Genomic DNA, 25,899 nt, shown 5'->3' with positions numbered 1-25,899 from the left:
TGTCTGCTGAGCCACTGTATCTAATCCTATCATGTGTGATACTGTCTGCTGAGCCACTGTACCTAATCCTATCATGTGTGATACGGTCTGCTGAGCCACTGTATCTAATCCTATCATGTGTGATACTGTCTGCTGAGCTGTGTATCTAATCCTACCATGTGTGATACTGTCTGCAGAGAAACTGTATCTAATCCTATCATGTGTGATACTGTCTGCTGAGCTACTGTATCTAATCCTACCATGTGTGATACTGTCTGCTGAGCTGTGTATCTAATCCTATCATGTGTGATACTGTCTGCTGAGCTGTGTATCTAATCCTATCATGTGTGATACTGTCTGCTGAGCTGTGTATCTAATCCTATCATGTGTGATACGGTCTGCTGAGCTGTGTATCTAATCCTATCATGTGTGATACTGTCTGCTGAGCTGTGTATCTAATCCTACCATGTGTGATACTGTCTGCTGAGCAACTGTATCTAATCCTATCATGTGTGATACTGTCTGCTGAGCTACTGTATCTAATCCTACCATGTGTGATACTGTGCTGAGCTGTGTATCTAATCCTATCATGTGTGATACGGTCTGCTGAGCTGTGTATCTAATCCTACCATGTGTGATACTGTCTGCTGATCAGGGTATCTAATCCTACCATGTGTGATACGGTGCGGAGCTGTGTATCTAATCCTACCATGTGTGATACTGTCTGCTGAGCTGTGTATCTAATCCTATCATGTGTGATACTGTCTGCTGAACTGTGTATCTAATCCTATCATGTGTGATACTGTCTGCTGAGCGGTGTATCTAATCCTATCATGTGTGATACTGTCTGCTGAGCTGTGTATCTAATCCTATCATGTGTGATACTCTCTGCTGAGCTGTGTATCTAATCCTACCATGTGTGATACTGTCTGCTGAGCAGTGTATCTAATCCTACCATGTGTGATACTGTGCCTGAGCTGTGTATCTAATCCTATCATGTGTCATATTGTCTGCTGAGCTGTGTATCTAATCCTACCATGTGTGATACTGTCTGCTGAGCAACTGTATCTAATCCTATCATGTGTGATACTGTCTGCTGAGCTACTGTATCTAATCCTACCATGTGTGATACTGTGCTGAGCTGTGTATCTAATCCTATCATGTGTGATACGGTCTGCTGAGCTGTGTATCTAATCCTACCATGTGTGATACTGTCTGCTGATCAGGGTATCTAATCCTACCATGTGTGATACGGTGCAGAGCTGTGTATCTAATCCTATCATGTGTGATACTGTCTGCTGAGCAGGGTATCTAATCCTACCATGTGTGATACTGTCTGCTGAGCTGTGTATCTAATCCTATCATGTGTGATACTGTCTGCTGAGCGGTGTGTCTAATCCTATCATGTGTGATACTGTGCTGAGCAGTGTGTCTAATCCTATCATGTGTGATACTCTCTGCTGAGCTGTGTATCTAATCCTATCATGTGTGATACTGTCTGCTGAGCTGTGTATCTAATCCTATCATGTGTGATACAGTCTGCTGAGCTGTATCTAATCCTATCATGTGTGATACTGTCTGCTGAGCTGTATCTAATCCTATCATGTGTGATACTGTGCTGAGCTGTGTATCTAATCCTATCATGTGTCATATTGTCTGCTGAGCTGTGTATCTAATCCTACCATGTGTGATACTGTCTGCTGAGCCGCTGTATCTAATCCTATCATGTGTGATACTGTCTGCTGAGCTGCTGTATCTAATCCTATCATGTGTGATACTGTCTGCTGAGCTGTGTATCTAATCCTATCATGTGTGATACTGTCTGCTGAGCCGCTGTATCTAATCCTATCATGTGTGATACTGTCTGCTGATCCGCTGTATCTAATCCTATCATGTGTGATACTGTCTGCTGAGCTGTGTATCTAATCCTGTCATGTGTGATACTGTCTGCTGAGCTGTGTATCTAATCCTATCATGTGTGATACTGTCTGCTGAGCTGTGTATCTAATCCTATCATGTGTGATACGATCTTTCTTCTCGCCACCGTTATTTTGGCGCCCAGTATCCTTTTTTCTAAATGCCAAAATAACAGAATCCACCCGGGGATAATGATGGTCGACGTTCTCCACGTGCAGCTACGGAAACCGAATATGTCAGCGCCATAAACGTAACGGGAAATCAGGTGAAATAAAAGACGTCAGAATTATCAGAGGAGACTCAGAGGTCGCACCGGGACATACGTTACCCCAGCGCGGCGAGGAGCGGCGTGAGCTCAGCTGTGCCGGCGAGTCCGGGCGACTTCACATCCAGCTGCTCTATCAGACTGTCAGCTCTTCAGCCTCCACACAGAGAGACGCTGCCGGATTATATAAAGCCCACGTCACGCCGTATAATGTACACAGCACCCCGGCAATTATCACCTGCAGCATCGAGAATCATAGAGGATTAATAACAGGAGAAGGAAGAAGGAGCCCAAACACCCCCCCCCCCCACAACAAAACGTCAGGAGACGCCCAGCAGGGGGAGACACTGAACCCCAATATTCTCCTGTCACTTCTATCAACAGACGTCGTCACAATATGACAAGAAAACGAGAAAATAATCTTCATATTATGGCGTATTGTCCCCACTGGTGTATCTAAGCTTATCCTGTGTGGTACTGTCTGCTGAGCTGTGTATCTAATCCTACCATGTGTGATACTGTGCTGAGCTGTGTATCTAATCCCATCATGTGTGATGCTGAGCTGCTGTATCTAATCCTATCATGTGTGATACTGTCTGCTGAGCTGTGTATCTAATCCTATCTTGTGTGATACGGTCTGCTGAGCTGTGTATCTAATCCCATCATGTGTGATACTGTCTGCTGAGCTGTGTATCTAATCCTATCATGTGTGATACTGTCTGCTGAGCTGTGTATCTAATCCTACCATGTGTGATACTGTCTGCTGAGCCGCTGTATCTAATCCTATCATGTGTGATACTGTCTGCTGAGCTGTGTATCTAATCCTATCATGTGTGATACTGTCTGCTGAGCTGTGTATCTAATCCTATCATGTGTGATACTGTCTGCTGAGCTGTGTATCTAATCCTATCATGTGTGATACTGTCTGCTGAGCCACTGTATCTACTCCTATCATGTGTGATACGGTCTGCTGAGCTGTGTATCTAATCCCATCATGTGTGATACTGTCTGCTGAGCTGTGTATCTAATCCTATCTTGTGTGATACTGTCTGCTGAGCTGTGTATCTAATCATATCATGTGTGATACTGTCTGCTGAGCCGCTGTATCTAATCCTATCATGTGTGATACTGTCTGCTGAGCTGTGTATCTAATCCTATCATGTGTGATACTGTCTGCTGAGCCACTGTATCTAATCCTATCATGTGTGATACGGTCTGCTGAGCCGCTGTAGCTATCCTATCATGTGTGATACGGTCTGCTGAGCTGTGTATCTAATCCTATCATGTGTGATACTGTCTGCTGAACTGTGTATCTAATCCTATCATGTGTGATACTGTCTGCTGAGCGGTGTATCTAATCCTATCATGTGTGATACTGTCTGCTGAGCGGTGTATCTAATCCTATCATGTGTGATACTCTCTGCTGAGCTGTGTATCTAATCCTACCATGTGTGATACTGTCTGCTGAGCAGTGTATCTAATCCTACCATGTGTGATACTGTGCTGAGCTGTGTATCTAATCCTATCATGTGTCATATTGTCTGCTGAGCTGTGTATCTAATCCTACCATGTGTGTTACTGTCTGCTGAGCAACTGTATCTAATCCTACCATGTGTGATACTGTGCTGAGCTGTGTATCTAATCCTATCATGTGTGATACGGTCTGCTGAGCTGTGTATCTAATCCTACCATGTGTGATACTGTCTGCTGATCAGGGTATCTAATCCTACCATGTGTGATACGGTGCGGAGCTGTGTATCTAATCCTATCATGTGTGATACTGTCTGCTGAGCTGTGTATCTAATCCTATCATGTGTGATACTGTCTGCTGAGCCACTGTATCTAATCCTATCATGTGTGATACGGTCTGCTGAGCCGCTGTAGCTATCCTATCATGTGTGATACGGTCTGCTGAGCTGTGTATCTAATCCTATCATGTGTTATACTGTCTGCTGAGCTGTGTATCTAAGCCTATCATGTGTGATACTGTCTGCTGAGCAGTGTATCTAATCCTACCATGTGTGATACTGTCTGCTGAGCAGTGTATCTAATCCTACCATGTGTGATACGTCTGCTGAGCTGTGTATCTAATCCCATCATGTGTGATACTGTCTGCTGAGCTGTGTATCTAATGCTACCATGTGTGATACTGTCTGCTGAGCAGTGTATCTAATCCTACCATGTGTGATACTGTCTGCTGAGCAGTGTATCTAATCCTACCATGTGTGATACTGTCTGCTGAGCTGTGTATCTAATCCCATCATGTGTGATACTGTCTGCTGAGCTGTGTATCTAATCCTATCATGTGTGATACTGTCTGCTGAGCCACTGTATCTAATCCTGTGATGTGTGATACTGTCTGCTGAGCCGCTGTATCTAATCCTATCATGAGTAATACTGTCTGCTGATCTGTGTATCTAATCATATCATGTGTGATACTGTCTGCTGAGCTGTGTATCTAATCCTATCATGTGTGATACTGTCTGCTGAGCTGTGTATCTAATCCTACCATGTGTGATACTGTCTGCTGAGCCGCTGTATCTAATCCTATCATGTGTGATACTGTCTGCTGAGCTGTGTATCTAATCCTATCATGTGTGATACTGTCTGCTGAGCCACTGTATCTAATCCTATCATGTGTGATACTGTCTGCTGAGCCGTGTATCTAATCCTATCATGTGTGATACGGTCTGCTGAGCGGTGTATCTAATCCTATCATGTGTGATACTGTCTGCTGAGCCGTGCATCTAATCCTATCATGTGTGATACTGTCTGCTGAGCTGTGTATCTAATCCTACCATGTGTGATACTGTCTGCTGAGCCGCTGTATCTAATCCTATCATGTGTGATACTGTCTGCTGAGCTGCTGTATCTAATCCTATCATGTGTGATACTGTCTGCTGAGCTGTGTATCTAATCCTATCATGTGTGATACTGTCTGCTGAGCTGTGTATCTAATCCTATCATGTGTGATACTGTCTGCTGAGCCGCTGTATCTAATCCTATCATGTGTGATACTGTCTGCTGAGCTGTGTATCTAATCCTATCATGTGTGATACTGTCTGCTGAGCTGTGTATCTAATCCTATCATGTGAGATACTGTCTGCTGAGCTGCGTATCTAATTCTATCATGTGAGATACTGTCTACTGAGCTGTGTATCTAATCCGATTATGTGAGATACTGTCTGCTAAGCTGTAAATCTAATCTTGTGTGATACTGTCTGCTGAGCTGTGTATCTAATCCTATCATGTGTGATACTGTCTGCTGAGCTGTGTATCTAATCCTGTCATGTGTGATACAGTCTGCTGAGCCGCTGTATCTAATCCTATCATGTGTGATACTGTCTGCTGAGCTGTGTATCTAATCCTATCATGTGTGATACTGTCTGCTGAGCCGCTGTATCTAATCCTATCATGTGTGATACTGTCTGCTGAGCTGTGTATCTAATCCTATCATGTGTGATACTGTCTGCTGAGCCACTGTATCTAATCCTATCATGTGTGATACGGTCTGCTGAGCCGCTGTAGCTAATCTAATCATGTGTGATACAGTCTGCTGAGCTGTGTATCTAATCCTAGCATGTGTGATACTGTCTGCTGAGCTGTGTATCTAAACCTAGCATGTGTGATACTGTCTGCTGAGCTGTGTATCTAAACCTATCATGTGTGATACTGTCTGCTGAGATTCCCCCGGGTTTGGGTACAGTACCGCTCACCCCTCCACTGGTTCCCATACCGGACTGACTATTTCCACAGACTCCGCAGAGAGAACCCCTCGCGCGGTCAGACCTCTTCCGTGGCAGCCTCCACGACGCACCTATAGGTTCCTTATCTACAGATGAGTCTCTCAGCCACACGGCCTCTGGCAGTCACTTTATATGTTCGCCGTCCGCTCTGTGACACGTTTGGGACCTTGCTTGGCAATTCAGCCAAACTGCACCCCGCATAGAGATGACCCCTGTCCTCAGCTCCGCACAAGCCCCCCGTCACATCTCCTGACCTCCGACCTTCCACCTTCTCAGCCACGGCCTCCAGTCTCCCCGCACCTGTAGTGGGACAAGTCTACTTCTTCTGGTGACCAGGTCTCGGCCTATTGCTGCTCAGACATCGAACACTCCGGTCTCCGCACTGTTATCCCACACTCGGCTCTAATGGCGTCAAACCTTCACCTTATATTGGATCTCACTGTCCCGACTGCAAAGTGGCGCAGCACTTCAGCATCACTACGCTCCGATCCCATCCAGCACCAGGGTCTTCTGGACCTTGCCAAATCCTCCGTACCTCTCCTGTCACTGCCCCCGAGGAGCCCGTCATTCCTTTATACAGTGACATCAGCGCACGTACGACAGCGCCACAGCCAATCTGCAAGACAAAACATATATAATATACATTTACAGGGTTGGGCAGGCCGGCAGTATGCACATGTCCTCCATCTCCTCCTCCGCTCTTGACTCTCTGGGTTGGGCAGGCTGGTGGTGTGCACATGTCCTCCATCTCCTCCTCCGCTCTTGACTCTCTGGGTTGGGCAGGCTGGTGGTGTGCACATGTCCTCCATCTTCTCCTCCACTCTTCACTCTCTGGGTTGGGCAGGCTGGTGGTGTGCACATGTCCTCCATCTCCTCCTCCACTCTTGACTCTCTGGGTTACGCAGGCTGGTGGTGGGCACATGTCCTCCATCTTCTCCTCCACTCTTCACTCTCTGGGTTGGGCGGAGCCCGTGTGTTTCATTCACTGACTGCTATACTGAGCACATCATTTATTTCACAGCTTCTCATTATATATTATTATCTTCTATACAGCGGGAACTGTTCATGTCGCTCGCAGTGGAAGAAGATCCTGTGGATCAATCACAAAATCCAAAGCATGAGATGATAGGGGGCCGCAGAATAACCACTGATCTTCCTTCATCTATGGACAGGATATATGGGGGTCTGCACTGCTTCACAGGGGTCCAGGGTCTGTTCATGGCCGCCCAGGATTGTTTCATTGGAGCAGAATGAAAATCTATAGAAGAAAACATCTGATCAGTCATAATGTGTCTTCATCTCTATACTGCACCCCCGTCTTATATGAAGAACCATCACTGTGTACGGAGAAGTTCAGCAGACTTTGGGTTTCACTTCCTCACCATTTTCAAGAACTCTGTTTGCTGTCAGTGCATGGGGGCGCTCTTGTTTACATCTTGAAAACCTGCCCTCACATAATATTTCTCACAACTGAGGGTTTGTTACAATTATATCAAGTGTAGACAATCCTCTGTGAGCTAAACACATCAGCAGCACAAATCTCTCTCCTGCGCTGACAGTTTGTTACAATGTATCAGTGCAGACAAAATGTATCAGTCATGGAGGCTCACAGGTGTATCACCGCTGAGCCTGGGACTGTTGCGGTCTAAGGGGTTAACGTTAGGTGGTTAGTCTTCCCTCCCTCCTTTGCTAGTGAGTCTGGATCCTAGGGGAGGAGGGCATTAGGATAGTGAGGGGGAGGGGGGGACAGGTTATGCTAATAGGGGGCAGTATATAGTTGCCTCACCGTCCTCTTTTGGCCGAATTTTCCCTCCCTCCCTTGTAGCACGATGGTGGTGATGGTGGTGATGGTGGTGATGGTGGTGATGGTGGTGATGGTGGTGATGGTGGTGATGGTGGTGATGGTGATGGTGGTGATGGTGATGGTGGTGATGGTGATGGTGGTGATGGTGATGGTGATGGTGGTGATGGTGATGGTGGTGATGGTGGTGGTGATGGTGATGGTGGTGATGATGATGGTGGTGATGGTGATGGTGGTGATGGTGATGGTGGTGATGGTGGTGATGGTGGTGATGGTGGTGATGGTGGTGATGGTGATGGTGGTGATGGTGGTGATGGTGATGGTGGTGATGGTGATGGTGGTGATGGTGATGGTGATGGTGGTGATGGTGGTGATGGTGATGGTGGTGATGGTGATGGTGATGGTGGTGATGGTGATGGTGATGGTGGTGATGGTGGTGGTGGTGGTTTTCATTGGTTATTTTATGTCTTTAATTATTTAACAGTTTGTTTTTCTTGTATATTTGCGGTTTCTTTATAAAAAAAAATACCAAAACAAAACACAACAAAACAAAAGCAAACAAATGTAAAAGAAACCATAACAGATAAAAAAACAAACAAACAGAACCGTGCTTCCTTCTGGTGTGACGGGTCGCCTTCTGCTTTTCTTTGTGGCACGCTGGCTGGTGTTCTGCTTTCTTTGTGGCACGCTGGCTGGTGTTTTGCTTTTCTTTGTGGCACGCTGGCTGGTGTTCTGCTTTCTTTGTGCCACGCTGGCTGGTGTTCTGCTTTTCTTTGTGGCACGCTGGCTGGTGTTCTGCTTTCTTTGTGGCACGCTGGCTGGTGTTCTGCTTTTCTTTGTGGCACGCTGGCTGGTGTTTTGCTTTCTTTGTTGCTTGCTGGCTGGTGTTCTGCTTTTCTTTGTGGCACGCTGGCTGGTGTTCTGCTTTTCTTTGTGGCACGCTGGCTGGTCTGCTTTTCTTTGTGGCACGCTGGCTGGTGGTTTGCTTTTCTTTGTGCCACGCTGGCTGGTGTTCTGCTTTTCTTTGTGGCACGCTGGCTGGTGTTGCTTTTCTTTGTGGCACGCTGGCTGGTGTTCTGCTTTCTTTGTGCCACGCTGGCTGGTGTTCTGCTTTTCTTTGTGGCACGCTGGCTGGTGTTTTGCTTTTCTTTGTGGCACGCTGGCTGGTGTTCTGCTTTTCTTTGTGGCACGCTGGCTGGTGTTGCTTTTCTTTGTGGCACGCTGGCTGGTGTTCTGCTTTCTTTGTGCCACGCTGGCTGGTGTTCTGCTTTTCTTTGTGGCACGCTGGCTGGTGTTTTGCTTTTCTTTGTTGCACGCTGGCTGGTGTTCTGCTTTCTTTGTGGCACGCTGGCTGGTGTTCTGCTTTCTTTGTGGCACGCTGGCTGGTGTTCTGCTTTCTTTGTGGCACGCTGGCTGGTGTTCTGTTTTCTTTGTGCCACGCTGGCTGGTGTTTTGCTTTTCTTTGTGGCACGCTGGCTGGTGTTCTGCTTTCTTTGTGCCACGCTGGCTGGTGTTCTGCATTCTTTGTGGCACGCTGGCTTGTGTTTTGCTTGGTTTCTTTTTTGTATTTGTTTGTCTCGTGTCGCAGCGGGTGGTATTAGGAGGGGATTTACCTACATATCCTTGGACTTGGCCGGCGTGCGGGTCGTTCATTGACCTTTGTTAGGGTCATTTAGGGTTTGATATTTTTGATAAAGTTAAACAAATGTTATTTTATTATTTATTTAAATTAATAACGCTGTGGCCGACCCCAACATTCAAAGAAGTTGTGTCGGTGGTTAATTTATTAAAGGGGTTATTTATTTAAGTCGACTACCAGTGGGTTACGTTTTTCCATGTGCGTACAATCTGATATCCAGGATGTTTAGCTCACAAAACATTGTCTAGACTGGATGCAAATGTAGCAAACCCTCAGCTGTGAAGTTTTAGGTCAGGACATATTTTTAGCTTCTGAATGTAAACAAGAAAGTTGTCACTCACTGACAGAAAGCAGACATCTTGAAAATGGTTAAGAATTGTCACACAAACGCTGTTAGAAAGTTAAAAGTTGCATCATGTAGAATACATTTCAGTTTATAATGATGGGGGACGAGGTTCCTTATTCTATAGCATGGTCAGTGTCCCGTGTGTGAGGGTCTCCAGGGGTCACATCATGATACAGGTTAGTGATGCTTCTGTCCGCAGCCTTAGGCCTAAGCCACACCGGCCATTCTAGCAAAGTCGTGACGGTAACCTGCTACCTGTTGTAAGGATCAGAAGTGATTTATTTTTTAAGGTGAATCTAAAAGGTGCCCATATTAGATAGAACGTGGTGACCATCTAATGTGTATGAGGACATGCCACCAAACTTTCTCCTGACAGCAGATGTCGGGGGAGGGAGGGATCAGGAATGTTGAAATTCATTGTACCCGATCCTTTATTCCCATGGGATACAAGCCACTGACAGAGGGGTCTGGAGGGAGGACAGAGGGGTCTGGAGGGGGGAGACGGAGGGGTCTGGAGGAGGAGACGGAGGGGTCTGGAGGAGGACAGGGGGGTCTGGAGGGAGGGGAGGGGAGGGGTCTGGAGGGAGGACAGAGGGGTCTGGAGCAGGGGACAGAGGGGTCTGGAGGGAGGACAGAGGGGTCTGGAGGGAGGACAGAGGGGTCTGGAGGGGGGACAGAGGGGTCTGGAGGAGGGGACAGAGGGGTCTGGAGGAGGGGACAGAGGGGTCTGGAGGGAGGACAGAGGGGTCTGGAGGGGGGACAGAGGGGTCTGGAGGGGGACAGAGGGTTCTGGCAGTGGTTTATTCACTCTACATAAAAGCGGACGCTCCACAGAGAACATGCATGTTTATGGGTGAATCAGGAGAAATAACTGTCAGCTAAACGAACGTTATTCATTTAATATGCATGACCCCCTTAAAGGGATTGTCCAGTTTAGAAACCCTATTTTCATATACCCTATTAGGGTATTCTGAGTTATAGAGGGGGTTCCTTTTGTTCAGGATCCCCATTTCAAAATAAATAACTGGCATTATTAATTTATTGTGTATGATCACCTTAAATGGGTTGTCTAGTTTGGAAATCCCATTGTCATACACCCTATTAGTGAATTGTGAGTTATTAGAGGGGGGTCCTCTGTTCCGGGTCCTCATCTCTTGGTCAGATCGGAGAGTGGTCACATAGAGCGTCCCTGGAGGACATGTCCTGTATTACTCAGACAACCCATTGATATGAATGGACATGTGTAATGCTTCATTTCTCCTGTGGTGGCGCTGCAGGTAAATTGAACATTCCACGGCCCAGATCAATGAGACAGTCCATTGATTGGCGCTTGTTTGCTCCTTTCCCATGGAGCAATGATTGGTTATTTATGGTGATGGTCTCTACGGTCGCCCGTCCCCGTGCATTTCCCTCCTGTCGGCAGCGCATTGTTCACACAGGGAGATGCGCTGCCGACATCCATGATACTTATTTCTGCACACAGCAGATCAGCTGGTGAATGAGGGTTTCTCGCTCCTCGGCTGATCGTTGCCTTGTTTACACAGGACGATGATGGGGAAGGCGCCTTCATGTAAACTCTCGTATAAAAGGGTCTTTACTGGCAGGTTTCCCCTCAGATTACGGCTGATCGCTGGGGGTCTCAGCAGGGAGACATGTTGTGATCTGCTTATTATGAAGAGATCCTTCTAACAATAGTGTCCAAAGCGGAGAACACATCCGGACTTGTAATAAAATTGCTGTTTTTTTGTTCCTTTATTTGACCTTGTACGATTCTCATCAATTAGTCGCGTTCCCCTTGATAAAGAACGGGGAGTATATTGCTGCAATCCGCTGTGATCTATGTTGGGCATTGAGTAACTCGCGGCCATTGTGAGCCCCGCGGTGCGATCATCCATCACTAGAGGTCACATACACATCGATCAATGGTCAGACCGGGAGAATCTGTTGTAAAATTAATCTAGTAAGTCGGATTATTTTGTCGTACGTGTTTGGAATATAGGACAACTCATCATTTGAATGAAGTCTTTGTGGATAATGGGGGTTGTCAGCGCCTCAGTGGTGTTCACCTGGTTTTCCTTTCCCTTCATATATCGCACCATCATAAAACGCTGTTGTTTGAGTTTTTCCATCTCTTAGGTGGATGTTGATGAAAGATTCTCTCACTCCTCCATTGCTACCACTGATCCTTCATGGCTGAACATCCTGAATCGTGGACTACACACAGTCCTCTGGTCATGTGACCGCTACAGTCCATAGGAATACATTACACGTGTGATCACCATCACAAAGGGACAGATAATTGTACGCAGGACTGAGACAGAACCGGTGCCCATGGCTGGCCCCAAACATTAGACATAAGTGAGACGATCCTGCACAGGGCGGACATGCCCCTCTCAGCAGCCCATTCCCAGGACATTGACCTGCAGCATTGGGAGTACTCACATTGTCCCGTCCTCTCCGGCCTGAACTTCGACTCTCTCTGCTCCCAGCCGGATCGGAAAGAGATTGAGCATTGGAGTCCAGCGGAACGTGGCGTTGAGCCCGTCATGAAGCTGCACCTCAGAGTCCATGAAAACAGAATAAGTCTCTCCAGGGACCAGACGCTTCCTACACACAGAGATCAACAGACATGATGCATTACAACCCCCATCATTTCACATATAAATACACATGCAGGTAGTAGCTGCTCAAGAACCTAAGAACGCAGAGTATACAAAAAAGTTATTTCATTTTATTTTTATAAACATTTACTCAAAAACTAGAGGTCTGGAGGGGGACAGAGGGGTCTGGAGGGGGGACAGAGGGGTCTGGAGGAGAGGACAGAGGTGTCTGGAGGGGGGACAGGGGTCTGGAGGAGGGGACAGAGGGGTCTGGAGGGGGACAGAGGGTCTGGAGGGGGACAGAGGGGTCTGGAGGGGGACAGAGGGGTCTGGAGGGGGACAGAGGGGTCTGGAGGGGGACAGAGGAGTCTGGAGGGGAACAGAGGGGTCTGGAGGGGGACAGAGGAGTCTGGAGGGGAACAGAGGGGTCTGGAGGGGGACAGAGGGGTCTGGTGGGGACAGAGAGGTCTGCAGGGGGTCTGGAGGGGAACAGAGGGGTCTGGAGGGGGACAGAGGGGTCTGGAGGGGGACAGAGGGGTTTGGAGGGGGACAGAGGGGTCTGGAGGGGCTCAGAGGGGTCTGGAGGGGGTCAGAAGGGTCTGGAGGAGGTCAGAGGGGTCTGGAGGGGGTCAGAAGGGTCTGGAGGAGGTCAGAGGGGTCTGGAGGGGGACAGAGGGGTCTGGAGGGGGACAGAGGGGTCTGGAGGGGGACAGAAGGGTCTGGAGGGGGTCAGAGGGGTCTGGAGGGGGTCAGAGTGGTCTGGAGGGGGTCAGAGGGGTCTGGAGGGGGACAGAGGAGTCTGGAGGGGGACAGAGGAGTCTGGAGGGGGACAGAGGGGTCTGGAGGGGGTCAGAGGGTCTGGAGGGGGACAGAGATGTCTGGAGGGGGACAGAGGAGTCTGGAGGGGACAGAGGGGTCTGGAGGGGACAGAGGAGTCTGGAGGGGACAGAGGGGTCTGGAGGGGACAGAGGGGTCTGGAGGGGGTCAGAGGGGTCTGGAGGGGAGAGAGGGGTCTGGAGGGGGTCAGAGGGGTCTGGAGGGGGTCAGAGATGTCTGGAGGGAGGGGGACAGAGGAGTCATGAGGGGAACGGAGGAGTCTGGAGGGGGACAGAGGAGTCTGGAGGGGGACAGAGGAGTCTGGAGGGGACAGAGGAGTCTGGAGGAGGACAGCAGGGTCTGGAGGGGGTCAGAGGGGTCTGGAGGGGACAGAGGGGTCTGGAGGGGGACAGAGGGGTCTGGAGGGGGTCAGAGGGGTCTGGAGTGGACAGAGATGTCTGGAGGGTGTCAGAGGGTCTGGAGGGGACAGAGGGGGTCAGAGGGGTCTGGAGGGGGACAGAGGGGTCTGGAGGGGGTCAGAGGGTCTGGAGGGGGTCAGAGGTGTCTGGAGGGGGACAGAGGAGTCTGGAGGGGATAGAGGGGTCTGGAGGGCGACAGAGGGGTCTGGAGGGGGACAGAGGGGTCTGGAGGGGGTCAGAGGGGTCTGGAGGAGGGGGACAGAGGAGTCTGGAGGGGAACAGAGGAGTCTGGAGGGGACAGAGGGGTCTGGAGGGGGACAGAGGGGTCTGGAGGGGACAGAGGGGTCTGGAGGGGGTCAGAGGGGTCTGGAGAGGGTCAGAGATGTCTGGAGGGAGGGGGACAGGAGTCTGGAGGGGTCAGAGATGTCTGGAGGGGGACAGAGGAGTCTGGAGGGGACAGAGGGGTCTGGAGGGGGACAGCGGGGTCTGGAGGGGGACAGAGGGGTCTGGAGGGGGTCAGAGGGGTCTGGAGGGGGTCAGAGATGTCTGGAGGGGGACAGAGGAGTCTGGAGGGGACAGAGGGGTCTGGAGGGGGACAGAGGAGTCGGGAGGGGGACAGAGGGGTCTGGAGGGGGACAGAGATGTCTGGAGGGGACAGAGATGTCTGGAGGGGGACAGAGGAGTCTGGAGGGGAACAGAGGAGTCTGGAGGGGCCAGAGATGTCTGGAGGGGGACAGAGGAGTCTGGAGGGGGACAGAGGAGTCTGGAGGGGGACAGAGGAGTCTGGAGGGGGTCAGAGGGGTCTGGAGGGGACAGCAGAGTCTAGCAGCAGCTTATTCCTCTACCCCCATTATGACTGTCCCATGTTACGGCCGGCTTCAGACATGAAGGTATTTATTACGTTTCTCTGCATAATATGGACATTGGACGGGATTATTGCTTTGAACACCTACAGTCCCCGTCACATGAAGCATCTCGCAGATGGTTTGGGGGTTCCCGGCTTTTGACTCACCCTGTACCCTGAAGTCATTTCCCTGCTATTGAATATGTGGGTCTCACCTGAACACCATTTCATCTATTTTGCTGCCCCCAGACCCATAGAGGGTCACGTACATGTTGCCATACAGTCCCGCAGTTCCTCTTAATGACACTGAAATCTTATATCTCCAGCCTAGAGGGAGACAGAGCAGAAACACGGGAATATTATTACATTACATGGCGCTGTACAGATGTAGCCATCTTTATCTGGACTCCGATAACTTGCTGCAGCGATATCACAACTAAAGACACTGAAAAGTCAAGGTAAAGTTTCTTGCCGCTGTGTATTTAATGTGTTAAGTTAAAGCTGGCTACATCTGTAGGTTTATTAGTCCAGTATCTGATGGTCCAGAAATCCTGATAATCCACAATTGGACAAAAATAGTCCCATGTCCGATGAGAAGGAAGTCCCCTGATAGTCCGGCACCTCGGCTCCTCCGCGTCCTGATGATAACATCAGATATTAGTGGATGTCCATATGAGGTCTAAAAAATATGATGCTGCCGACTTTTCATTTCCTTCCTTGTTGGCGGATTTGTAGATCAGGTTCATTAGGACACGGCTATGATCAGTGGCTCCAGCTCAGCTGCATTATCTATTGGTGTCTGCGGTAGTCTGAAATCCATCCCTGTCTCATCAGAGGCTCAGGCTGCTGCATTGTCCTTTCCCCATGCTTTATACTTCTACTCTTCTCTAGTAGGATGCGGCTATGATCAGTGACTCCAGCATACAGCTCCTGTCTCATCACATACTCTAGTGGCTGCTTTCTGTCCCCCATGCTTTACACTGCAGTTTCGGGCACAGCTATGATCAGTGACTCCAGTTTAGATGCATCGTCTATTGAGGCCTGAGATGGTCTGAATTCCTGGGGATCGGTTTATCCCGGACATGTTCTCTTATCCTGGCGTGCATGCGTGTTGCTGATCAGTGTGCACCGCCGTTAGTACCCGCTGGTAGCAGTAGCGTGCGTCTATGGATTCTCAGACGACGAGGACCTCGATGGACCCACCCCAGAGGAGGAGGTCAATACGTCTGATAGTTCAGAACTGATTATCATCCAGCACCTCTTAGGATGCCGGATTAATGGAGTTTTGCTGAATATCGTATCACTTTACCCTCCCCCAACCCATTACACTTACTGGAGAAACGGTTGAGGTCCGGCCCAGTGTTTAAGTAGAAGCTCCGTTTCCTCGTGGCGTTGTTGTGGGAGGACTCCGCGTAGTACCCCATGGAGGGGCACCCACCAGGGAGACAAGGGAAACAGGAGCCCTGGAGAAAGTAAGTGCACCCTCAGCAAAACGGAAGCTACTCGAAATCAGGGAGATTCTGAAGAGGGGCGAATGGGCGGCGCACAGGGCATCGCGCAAAAGATTTCACCTTATGCCCCGCCCATTTATATAGGATACGCCCACAACCTACAGCATTTCAATAAAAAAATAGTGCATATGACCCCTTCATCACATACCAGACCCCCTAAATACAGACCCCCTGAATATATACAGACCCCCTAAACACAAACCAGACCCCCTGAATATATACAGACCCCCTAAACACATACCAGACCCCCTAAATAAATACAGACCCCCTAAACACATACCAGACCCCTAAACACATACCAGACCCCTAAAAATATACCAGAACCCCTAAATAAATACAGACCCCTAAATATATACAGACCCCTAAACACATACCAGACCCCCTAAATAAATACCAGAACCCCTAAATAAATACAGACCCCCTAAACACATACCAGACCCCTAAATATATACAGACCCTCTAAACACATACCAGACCCCTAAACACATTCCAGAACCCCTAAATAAATACCAGAACCCCTAAATACATACAGACCCCTAAACACATACCAGACCCCCTAAATAAATACCAGAACCCCTAAATACATACAGACCCCCTAAATAAATACCACACTCCCTAAATAAATAACAGAGCCCCTAAACACATACCAGAACCCAGACTAAACCCTAAATGAATACAGATCGCAGACATTACAACTAAAATAATACAGACCCCCAAATAAGACCCTCTAAAGTAATACAGACCTCCTAAATACATAGCAGACCCCTGACTAAACCCCTAAATACAGACCCCCAAACCCCTAAATGAATACTGACTCCAGACAAGACCCCCCTAAATTACTACTGACCCCTTTAAGTAATACAGATGCCTTAAATACAGGCCCTAAACCCCTAAATGACTATAGACCCCAGACAAGACCCCCTAAAGTAGTACAGACCCCTAAATAAATACGAGACACCCTAAATAAATACTGACCCCAGACAAGACCCCTTAAAATGATACGGACCCCCGAGCTCACATGCAGGTTCCCCCCGTTCTTGCAGTCCCCTTCACTCCCGGTGTCAGGACATTGCCTGGGGCGATGCTGGGAGAGGGGAGGACACTGTGAGGATGCGGGGCACCCGGGAGATCTGCGGGATAATCTGGGAGGTCTTCCCTTTTTAGGCTGGGTTCACACGTGGCGGAATTTCACTTAAATTCCGCTGCGGACACTCCGCAGCGTTAATCCGCAGCGGAGCCGTTTCTCCATTGCCTTCCACTTCTATTTAGCAGTGTTCGTTTAGACGAGGCGTAAAATTCCGCTGCGGAGCATAGGCTGCGGAGCGGAATTTGGTGTCCGCAGCATGCTCTGTCTGTTGCGGAGCAGTGGCGGACTCATGGCGGAATTTCTCCATTGACTTCAATGGAGATTCTAATTTCCGCAATGAAGTCCGCAGCTGTCATGCACATGTTATGTGTGCTGCGGATCCGTCTTGCTTTTTTAACTTGACATTTCTTCATTCTGGCTGGACCTATGTATTTCTAGGTCTACAGCCAGACTGAGGAAGTCAATGGGGCTCCCGTAATGACGGGAGCGTTGCTAGGAGACGTCTGTAAATAGTCACTGTCCAGGGTGCTGAAAGAGTTAAGCGATCGGCAGTAACTGTTTCTGCACCCGAGACAGTGACTACCGATCTCAATATACATGTATCTGTAAAAAAACATATAAGTTCATACTTACCGAGAACTCCCTGCGTCTGTCTCCAGTCCGGCCTCCCAGGATGACGTTTCAGTCTAAGTGACGGCTGCAGCTAATCACAGGCCAATCACAGGCTGCAGCGGTCACATGGACTGGCGCGTCATCCAGGTAGGTCGGGCTGGATGCCGAAAGAGGGACGCGTCACCAAGACAACGGCCGGTAAGTATGAAATTCTTTTACTTTCACTAGGGAAAGGGCTGTCCCTTCTCTCTATCCTGCACTGATAGGGAGAAGGGAAGCACTTTTCCCGCAGTCCGCAGCAGCTAGTCCGCATCAATTTTCTGCACATTTTGTGCAGATCCGCAGCAGAATCTGCAACGCAGATTCTGTGCGGCATTGATGCGGACAGTTGCGGAGGAAATCCGCCACGTGTGGTCATGCCCTTACAGGAATCTTCCGGACACTTTGGGAGAGTTGGCGACTGTATTGTAAAGTCACATGACTGCATAATTAGGCAGAGACACCAATCAGAAGTCAGGGAAAGCTGCGTGACACTGACTACCCCTATGGAGCTGTAATGGCGGCCATGTAGGTTGTCACCCCGGTTTCTTAGAGCAGATATCACTAAGACGGGCGTGGGTTCAGGAAGACGAGGTCTCGATGGACGGGACATTAGACAGAACTTACTGCAGTAAAGGCCTGGTAAGACTCGCAGGGGTAGCTGATGAAGCCGCGGGGGTGGCTGATGCTGTACGTAAAGTAGTGAAATGACCGGAAGTGGTTACACGCCAAGATCTCAAGCGCCGCTGCGGAGACAAAAATCACAGCGATCATTAGACTAAGAATACAAGATGATGAGGGTTATTGTTCTAGCAAGAGGCTGTCTGTCTGGTCTACAGGAGAGTAGTCCTAGTGATGGGAGTAGAAGAAGTGACCTGTCTCTCCGGTACCTATAGGTGGCCATCCTGTAAGTCAATGTCCGACCCTTTACTGAGCCTTGAAACATGACGGGCAATCAGCTAAACCAGAGACACCATCTGTAGACAGCTTCACAGTCGTTGCTTCTCATCAGAACAGTCCGGAAGTAGAAGAGGAACATGCCATGGAGAGGGCTTTGTATGTAACTGTGACAAATAGGAAGATGGAGAAAAGGGTGGAGGAGTCCTGGATAGACTGGAGGAATGGCGGTCACAATGTTGACAGGAAGATGTGCTAGTAGTCAGGGAGATGATGAGGGCACACAAGTATTTTGGTGGATCATGGCTAAAGGTGTCCATACACTCACAATAACTGTCAACCTCAGCCCCAAACACATGAAGTCTTGGCTTGGAGAATAAGTTGCTGCCAGACCCCTCTCCCTCCTCCAGACCCATCTGTCCCCCTCCAGACTCCTCTGTCCCCCTCCAGACCCCTCTCCCTCCTCCAGACCCATCCGTCCCCCTCCAGACTCCTCTGTCCCCCTCCAGACCCCTCTGTCCCCTCCAGACCCCTCTGTCCCCTCCAGACTCCTCTGTCCCCCTCCAGACCCCTCTGTCCCCTCCAGCTCCAGACCCCTCTGTCCCCTACAGACCCATCTGTCCCTTCCAGACTCCTCTGTTCCCCTCCAGACTCCTCTGTTCCCCTCCAGACTCCTCTGTTCCCCTCCAGACTCCTCTGTCCCCCTCCAGACCCCTCTGTTCCCCTCCAGACTCCTCTGTTCCCCTCCAGACTCCTCTGTTCTCCTCCAGACTCATCTGTTCTCCTCCAGACTCCTCTGTTCCCCTCCAGACCCCTCTGTTCCCCTCCAGACTCCTCTGTTCCCCTCCAGACTCCTCTGTCCCCCTCCAGACCCCTCTGTCCCCCTCCAGACCCCTCTGTCCCCCTACAGACCCCTCTGTCCCCTACAGACCCCTCTGTCCCCTACAGACCCCTCTGTTCCCCTCCAGACCCCTCTGTTCCCCTCCAGACCCCTCTGTTCCCCTCCAGACCCCTCTGTCCCCTCCAGACCCCTCTGTTCTCCTCCAGACCCCTCTGTTCCCCTCCAGACCCCTCTGTCCCCTCCAGACTCCTCTGTTCCCCTCCAGACCCCTCTGTCCCCTCCAGACTCCTCTGTTCCCCTCCAGACTCCTCTGTTCCCCTCCAGACTCCTCTGTCCCCCTACAGACCCCTCTGTCCCCTACAGACCCCTCTGTTCCCCTCCAGACCCCTCTGTTCCCCTCCAGACCCCTCTGTTCTCCTCCAGACCCCTCTGTTCCCCTCCAGACCCCTCTGTTCCCCTCCAGACCCCTCTGTCCCCTCCAGACCCCTCTGTCCCCTCCAGACTCCTCTGTTCCCCTCCAGACCCCTTCTCCCATGAGAACACAACAGCGGGCATCTTGAAATACAATATTCCTGATCCTTCTCTTCCCTAAAAACTGCCATTAGGGGAGAGTCAGAAGACCCCATACACATTAGATCATCAGCCGATTCCACTGAAATTAACTAGTTCGGACGACTTTCATTTAATATTTATTGGCGCTTTAAGGATTGAGCAGTGTCAGGTGGGGGTCAGTGTCATATTTTTTACTGTACTTGTTACGGAGCGGATTGAGATAGCAGCTACCTCTAGTTTCATGATCTTCCGGAAACCTTCTACCTGTAAGCTTTATCTCACTTTCCTTTCATCATCATTTTTGTTTCAGATTTTAATAATGATTGGCTCAGAGCAAAGAGTCAATGAGAAGATCTTACTGTTCCTGTTACTAAGAAATGCCAGCTTGCTTGGACACCCAGTCATGTGGCCTCCTCCATTTGGGTAGAAGTCAAAGTGTCCGATAGGTTTTATCATCCCAACACCTGGGGAAGATGAGATCAGAGTCAAGGGTTTGTTATGTCATCCCTACCCCTAACTATACAAATACTGTAATTACCAATAAATGTAATAGTGTCTGTGTGGATCACATCAACAAAATCAGCATCGGAAGAGTCCAAACGAACTTCTTCTGGTGTGTTCTCAAACCAGGGACGAGCAGGGTCCAGACCTTCAAACACCAAAAGAACAAACCAAGTGAGAGATGAGCAGGTAGTAGTATATAATCATGTAACTCTATGGGAGGTGTATATATCTGTATGTAGTGAGCTCCCTCTAGTGGTGACTGCAGGCCGCAGAATGTTATCATGTAACTCTATGGGAACTGTATATATCTGTATATAGTGAGCTCCCCCTAGTGGTGACTGCAGGCCGCAAAATGTTATCATGTAACTCTATGGGAGCTGTATATATCTGTATGTAATGAGCTCCCTCTAGTGGTGGCTGCAGGTAGCAGAATGTTATCATGTAACTCTATGGGAGCCGTATATATCTGTATGTAGTGAGCTCCCTCTAGTGGTGGCTGCAGGCAGCAGAATGTTATCATGTAGCTCTATGGGAGATGTATATATCTGTATGTAGTGATCTCCCTCTAGTAGTGACTGCAGGCCGTAGAATGTTATCATGTAACTCTATGGGAGATGTATATATCTGTATGTAATGAGCTCCCCCTAGTGGTGATTGCAGGCAGCAGAATGTTATCATGTAACTCTATGGGAGATGTATATATCTGTATGTAGTGAGCTCCCCCTAGTGGTGACTGCAGGCAGCAGAATGTTATCATGTAACTCTATGGGAGCTGTATATATCTGTATGTAGTGATCTCCCTCTAGTAGTGACTGCAGGCAGCAGAATGTTATCATGTAACTCTATGGGAGATGTATATATCTGTATATAGTAAGCTCCCTCTAGTGGTGGCTGCAGGTAGCAGAATGTTATCATGTAACTCTATGGGAACCGTATATATCTGTATGTAGTGAGCTCCCTCTAGTGGTGGCTGCATGGAGCAGAATGTTATCATGTAACTCTATGAGAGCTGTATATATCTGTATGTAATGAGCTCCCTCTAGCGGTGACTGCAGGTAGCAGAATGTTATCATGTAACACTATGGGAGCTGTATATATCTGTATGTAGTGAGCTCCCTCTAGTGGTGGCTGCAGGCAGCAGAATGGTATTTTTCTCATATCAGATGTACATTTGCTTTTCTTCCTGTCTGAGAGGTGTGCACCTTTAATAAAATCTGGCTCCACTTTAGAGAATGTGGGTCGACGTCTATTAGAAAGTTGCAGATCTTTTAATATTTATAACAGTAATGATATCAATCACTTGTATAACGCCAGACGCTGCCGCTAGCGCAGTGATCGCTCATACCTGTGATCCTTCTGATTCCAGGTTGTCTCCTCCCGGCCTCTCCAGCAGCGTGAGCGCCCAGACTGTGCCCGATGATGTGAACACGTGATGGTGGATACCCCAGCTCCGTCTGCGGAGACAGTAACAGTCAGTGTTATGCCTCGTGCACGTGGCTGTATTGGGTTTTATTCCATATCTCCCGACATTTAAATCCCCATTTACCAGACATGATTAAGCCCGGTCCATGATCTGCCCAGTGGCGCCCATAAAACCTTTACAGAAACGCCCCCTTTCTAGTAAATTTGCATAAACTAGTCCCTGGATGCAGTTGGGAGATATGTTTATATACAGTAAATCTAGTAGTATTGCGGAGTAGGATAATGCAGCTATTAAATGTTTACATATAGGATATCGTAGTCCACGCAGAGTGCCCGACGAGTGCCCGATGAGTGCCCGCAGAGTGACCGCAGAGTGATCGCAGATTCCCGCAGAGCACCCGCAGAGTGCCCGCAGAGCGCCCACAGAGTCCCTGCAGAGGGCCCACAGAGTGACCACAGAGACCCAGTAGAGTGCCCGCAGAGTGCCGGCAGAGTGACCGCAGAGTGACCGCAGAGTCCCTGCAGAGTGCCCACAGAGTCCTTGCAGAGTGCCCGACTAGAGCCTGATGAGTGCCTGATGAGTCCCCGCAGAGTGCCCGATGAGTGCCTGATGAGTCCCCGCAGAGTGACATCAGAGTCCCCACAGAGCGCCCATTCACTTGTTACATGGGATTGACTGGCACTGGAATTTGCATTGCCCAGATGACAGTCATTGAGATATTCACTATGACCCGACCTACAGATGATCATGGTCTATGGCAGGTCCGGGGGCCACATTATCAGATTGTACTGGCCCCAAAGGCCGCAATAATCCTATTCCCATCTAAGATGGAACAGGGAGAAGTGAAGAGCTCTACATCTTCACTGGGGTCTGTATAAAGGGGTAGTCTGGTCTTGGGTCTGTATCAGTTCAGGGGCTTTGGAGGGTCTCTATATTTATATTTTAGGGGGTCTGGTCTGGTGTCTGTATTAGTTTAGGGTTCCGTGTTTATTTTGGGGTGTGATGAAGGACATGAGCAATATTTGGTATTTGTATGGGGTAGGCTGTGGGCGTGTCCTATCACACAGTGACGCCCATAACAGTGTCAACCATACAGTGACGCCCATAACAGTGTTAGCCATACAGTGACGCCCATAACAGTGTCAGCCATACAGTGACACCCATAACAGTGTCAGCCATTCAGTGTTGCCCATAACAGTGTCAGCCATACAGTGATGCCCATAACAGTGTCAGCCATACAGTGATGCCCATAACAGTGTCAGCCACACAGTGACACCCATAACAGTGTTAGCCATACAGTGACGCCCATAACAGTGTCAGCCATACAGTGACGCCCATAACAGTGTTAGCCATACAGTGACGCCCATAACAGTGCCAGCCACACAGTGACACCCATAACAGTGTCAGCCATACAGTGACACCCATAACAGTGTCAGCCATACAGTGATGCCCATAACAGTGTCAGCCATACAGTGACGCCCATAACAGTGTCAGCCATACAGTGACGCCCATAACAGTGTCAGCCACACAGTGGCACCCATAACAGTGTCAGCCATACAGTGACGCCCATAACAGTGTCAGCCATACAGTGACGCCCATAACAGTGCCAGCCACACAGTGACACCCATAACAGTGTCAGCCACACAGTGACGCCCATAACAGTGTCAGCCATACAGTGACACCCATAACAGTGTCAGCCACACAGTGACACCCATAACAGTGTCAGCCACACAGTGACACCCATAACAGTGTCAGCCACACAGTGACGCCCATAACAGTGTCAGCCATACAGTGATGCCCATAACAGTGTCAGCCATTCAGTGACGCCCATAACAGTGTCAGCCACACAGTGACCCCATAACAGTGTCAGCCATACAGTGATGCCCATAACAGTGTCAGCCATACAGTGACGCCCATAACAGTGTCAGCCATACAGTGATGCCCATAACAGTGTCAGCCATACAGTGACGCCCATAACAGTGTCAGCCATACAGTGATGCCCATAACAGTGTCAGCCACACAGTGACGCCCATAACAGTGTCAGCCACACAGTGACACCCATAACAGTGTCAGCCAGACAGTGACGCCCATAACAGTGTCAGCCATACAGTGATGCCCATAACAGTGTCAGCCAGACAGTGACGCCCATTACAGTGTCAGCCATTCAGTGACACCCATAACAGTGTCAGCCACACAGTGACACCCATAACAGTGTTAGCCATACAGTGACGCCCATAACAGTGCCAGCCACACAGTGACACCCATAACAGTGTCAGCCATACAGTGACACCCATAACAGTGTCAGCCATTCAGTGTTGCCCATAACAGTGTCAGCCATACAGTGATGCCCATAACAGTGTCAGCCATTCAGTGACGCCCATAACAGTGTCAGCCACACAGTGACCCCATAACAGTGTCAGCCATACAGTGATGCCCATAACAGTGTCAGCCATACAGTGACGCCCATAACAGTGTCAGCCATACAGTGATGCCCATAACAGTGTCAGCCATACAGTGACGCCCATAACAGTGTCAGCCATACAGTGATGCCCATAACAGTGTCAGCCATACAGTGACGCCCATAACAGTGTCAGCCATACAGTGACGCCCATAACAGTGTCAGCCAGACAGTGACGCCCATAACAGTGTCAGCCATACAGTGATGCCCATAACAGTGTCAGCCAGACAGTGACGCCCATTACAGTGTCAGCCATTCAGTGACACCCATAACAGTGTCAGCCACACAGTGACACCCATAACAGTGTCAGCCACACAGTGACACCCATAACAGTGTCAGCCACACAGTGACACCCATAACAGTGTCAGCCATTCAGTGACGCCCATAACAGTGTCAGCCATACAGTGATGCCCATAACAGTGTCAGCCACACAGTGATGCCCATAACAGTGCCAGCCACACAGTGACGCCCATAACAGTGTCAGCCACACAGTGACACCCATAACAGTGTCAGCCATACAGTGATGCCCATAACAGTGTCAGCCACACAGTGACACCCATAACAGTGTCAGCCACACAGTGACGCCCATAACAGTGTCAGCCACACAGTGACACCCATAACAGTGTCAGCCACACAGTGACACCCATAACAGTGTCAGCCACACAGTGACACCCATAACAGTGTCAGCCACACAGTGACACCCATAACAGTGTCAGCCATACAGTGACACCCATAACAGTGTCAGCCACACAGTGACACCCATAACAGTGTCAGCCACACAGTGACACCCATAACAGTGTCAGCCATACAGTGACGCCCATTACAGTGTCAGCCATTCAGTGACGCCCATAACAGTGTCAGCCATACAGTGATGCCCATAACAGTGTCAGCCACACAGTGATGCCCATAACAGTGTCAGCCACACAGTGACGCCCATAACAGTGTCAGCCACACAGTGACACCCATAACAGTGTCAGCCACACAGTGACGCCCATAACAGTGTCAGCCACACAGTGACACCCATAACAGTGTCAGCCACACAGTGACACCCATAACAGTGTCAGCCACACAGTGACACCCATAACAGTGTCAGCCATACAGTGACGCCCATAACAGTGTCAGCCATACAGTGACGCCCATAACAGTGTCAGCCATACAGTGACGCCCATAACAGTGCCAGCCACACAGTGACACCCATAACAGTGCCAGCCACACAGTGATGCCCATAACAGTGTCAGCCAGACAGTGATGCCCATAACAGTGTCAGCCACACAGTGATGCCCATAACAGTGTCAGACACACAGTGACGCCCATAACAGTGTCAGCCATACAGTGATGCCCATAACAGTGTCAGCCACACAGTGACGCCCATAACAATGTCAACCATACAGTGACGCCCATAACAGTGTCAGCCACACAGTGTCGCCCATAACAGAGTTAGCCACACAGTGTCGCCCATAACAGTGTCAGCCACACAGTGACGCCCATAACAGTGTCAGCCACACAGTGACGCCCATAACAGAGTTAGCCACACAGTGATGCCCATAACAGAGTTAGCCATAGAGTGACGCCCATAACAGTGTCAGCCACACAGTGACGCCCA

At 49.5% G+C, this 25,899-nt stretch overlaps 1 protein-coding gene across 2 annotated transcripts in view; it reads right to left on the bottom strand.

Annotated features, from left to right (window-relative positions):
• Nucleotides 1–2,221: 2,221 nt before the first annotated feature.
• The window catches only part of LOC142709077 (pancreatic lipase-related protein 2-like), a 33,301-nt gene continuing 9,623 nt past the window's right edge, over nucleotides 2,222–25,899 (bottom strand). The window contains exons 5-13 of one of the 2 annotated variants that reach the window (XR_012868973.1): nucleotides 21,761–21,869; nucleotides 20,450–20,560; nucleotides 20,271–20,375; nucleotides 18,249–18,367; nucleotides 15,706–15,835; nucleotides 14,588–14,699; nucleotides 12,136–12,300; nucleotides 6,331–7,165; nucleotides 2,222–2,399 (exon numbers count right to left, since the gene is read on the bottom strand). Coding sequence is in view for 1 of the 2 variants with exons in the window: in XM_075848447.1 (XP_075704562.1) it covers nucleotides 7,066–7,165; nucleotides 12,136–12,300; nucleotides 14,588–14,699; nucleotides 15,706–15,835; nucleotides 18,249–18,367; nucleotides 20,271–20,375; nucleotides 20,450–20,560; nucleotides 21,761–21,869 (951 nt within the window). In the remaining variant the exon portion in view is untranslated. Of the gene's footprint in view, nucleotides 2,400–6,255; nucleotides 7,166–12,135; nucleotides 12,301–14,587; nucleotides 14,700–15,705; nucleotides 15,836–18,248; nucleotides 18,368–20,270; nucleotides 20,376–20,449; nucleotides 20,561–21,760; nucleotides 21,870–25,899 lie in introns of those variants that run through there. The other variant, XM_075848447.1, reaches the window with a different exon arrangement.

Source organism: Rhinoderma darwinii, unplaced genomic scaffold, assembly GCF_050947455.1.
Source record: "Rhinoderma darwinii isolate aRhiDar2 unplaced genomic scaffold, aRhiDar2.hap1 Scaffold_4047, whole genome shotgun sequence".
Lineage (NCBI taxonomy): Eukaryota > Metazoa > Chordata > Amphibia > Anura > Rhinodermatidae > Rhinoderma > Rhinoderma darwinii.
This window is presented reverse-complemented; position numbering and strand designations above follow the sequence as displayed.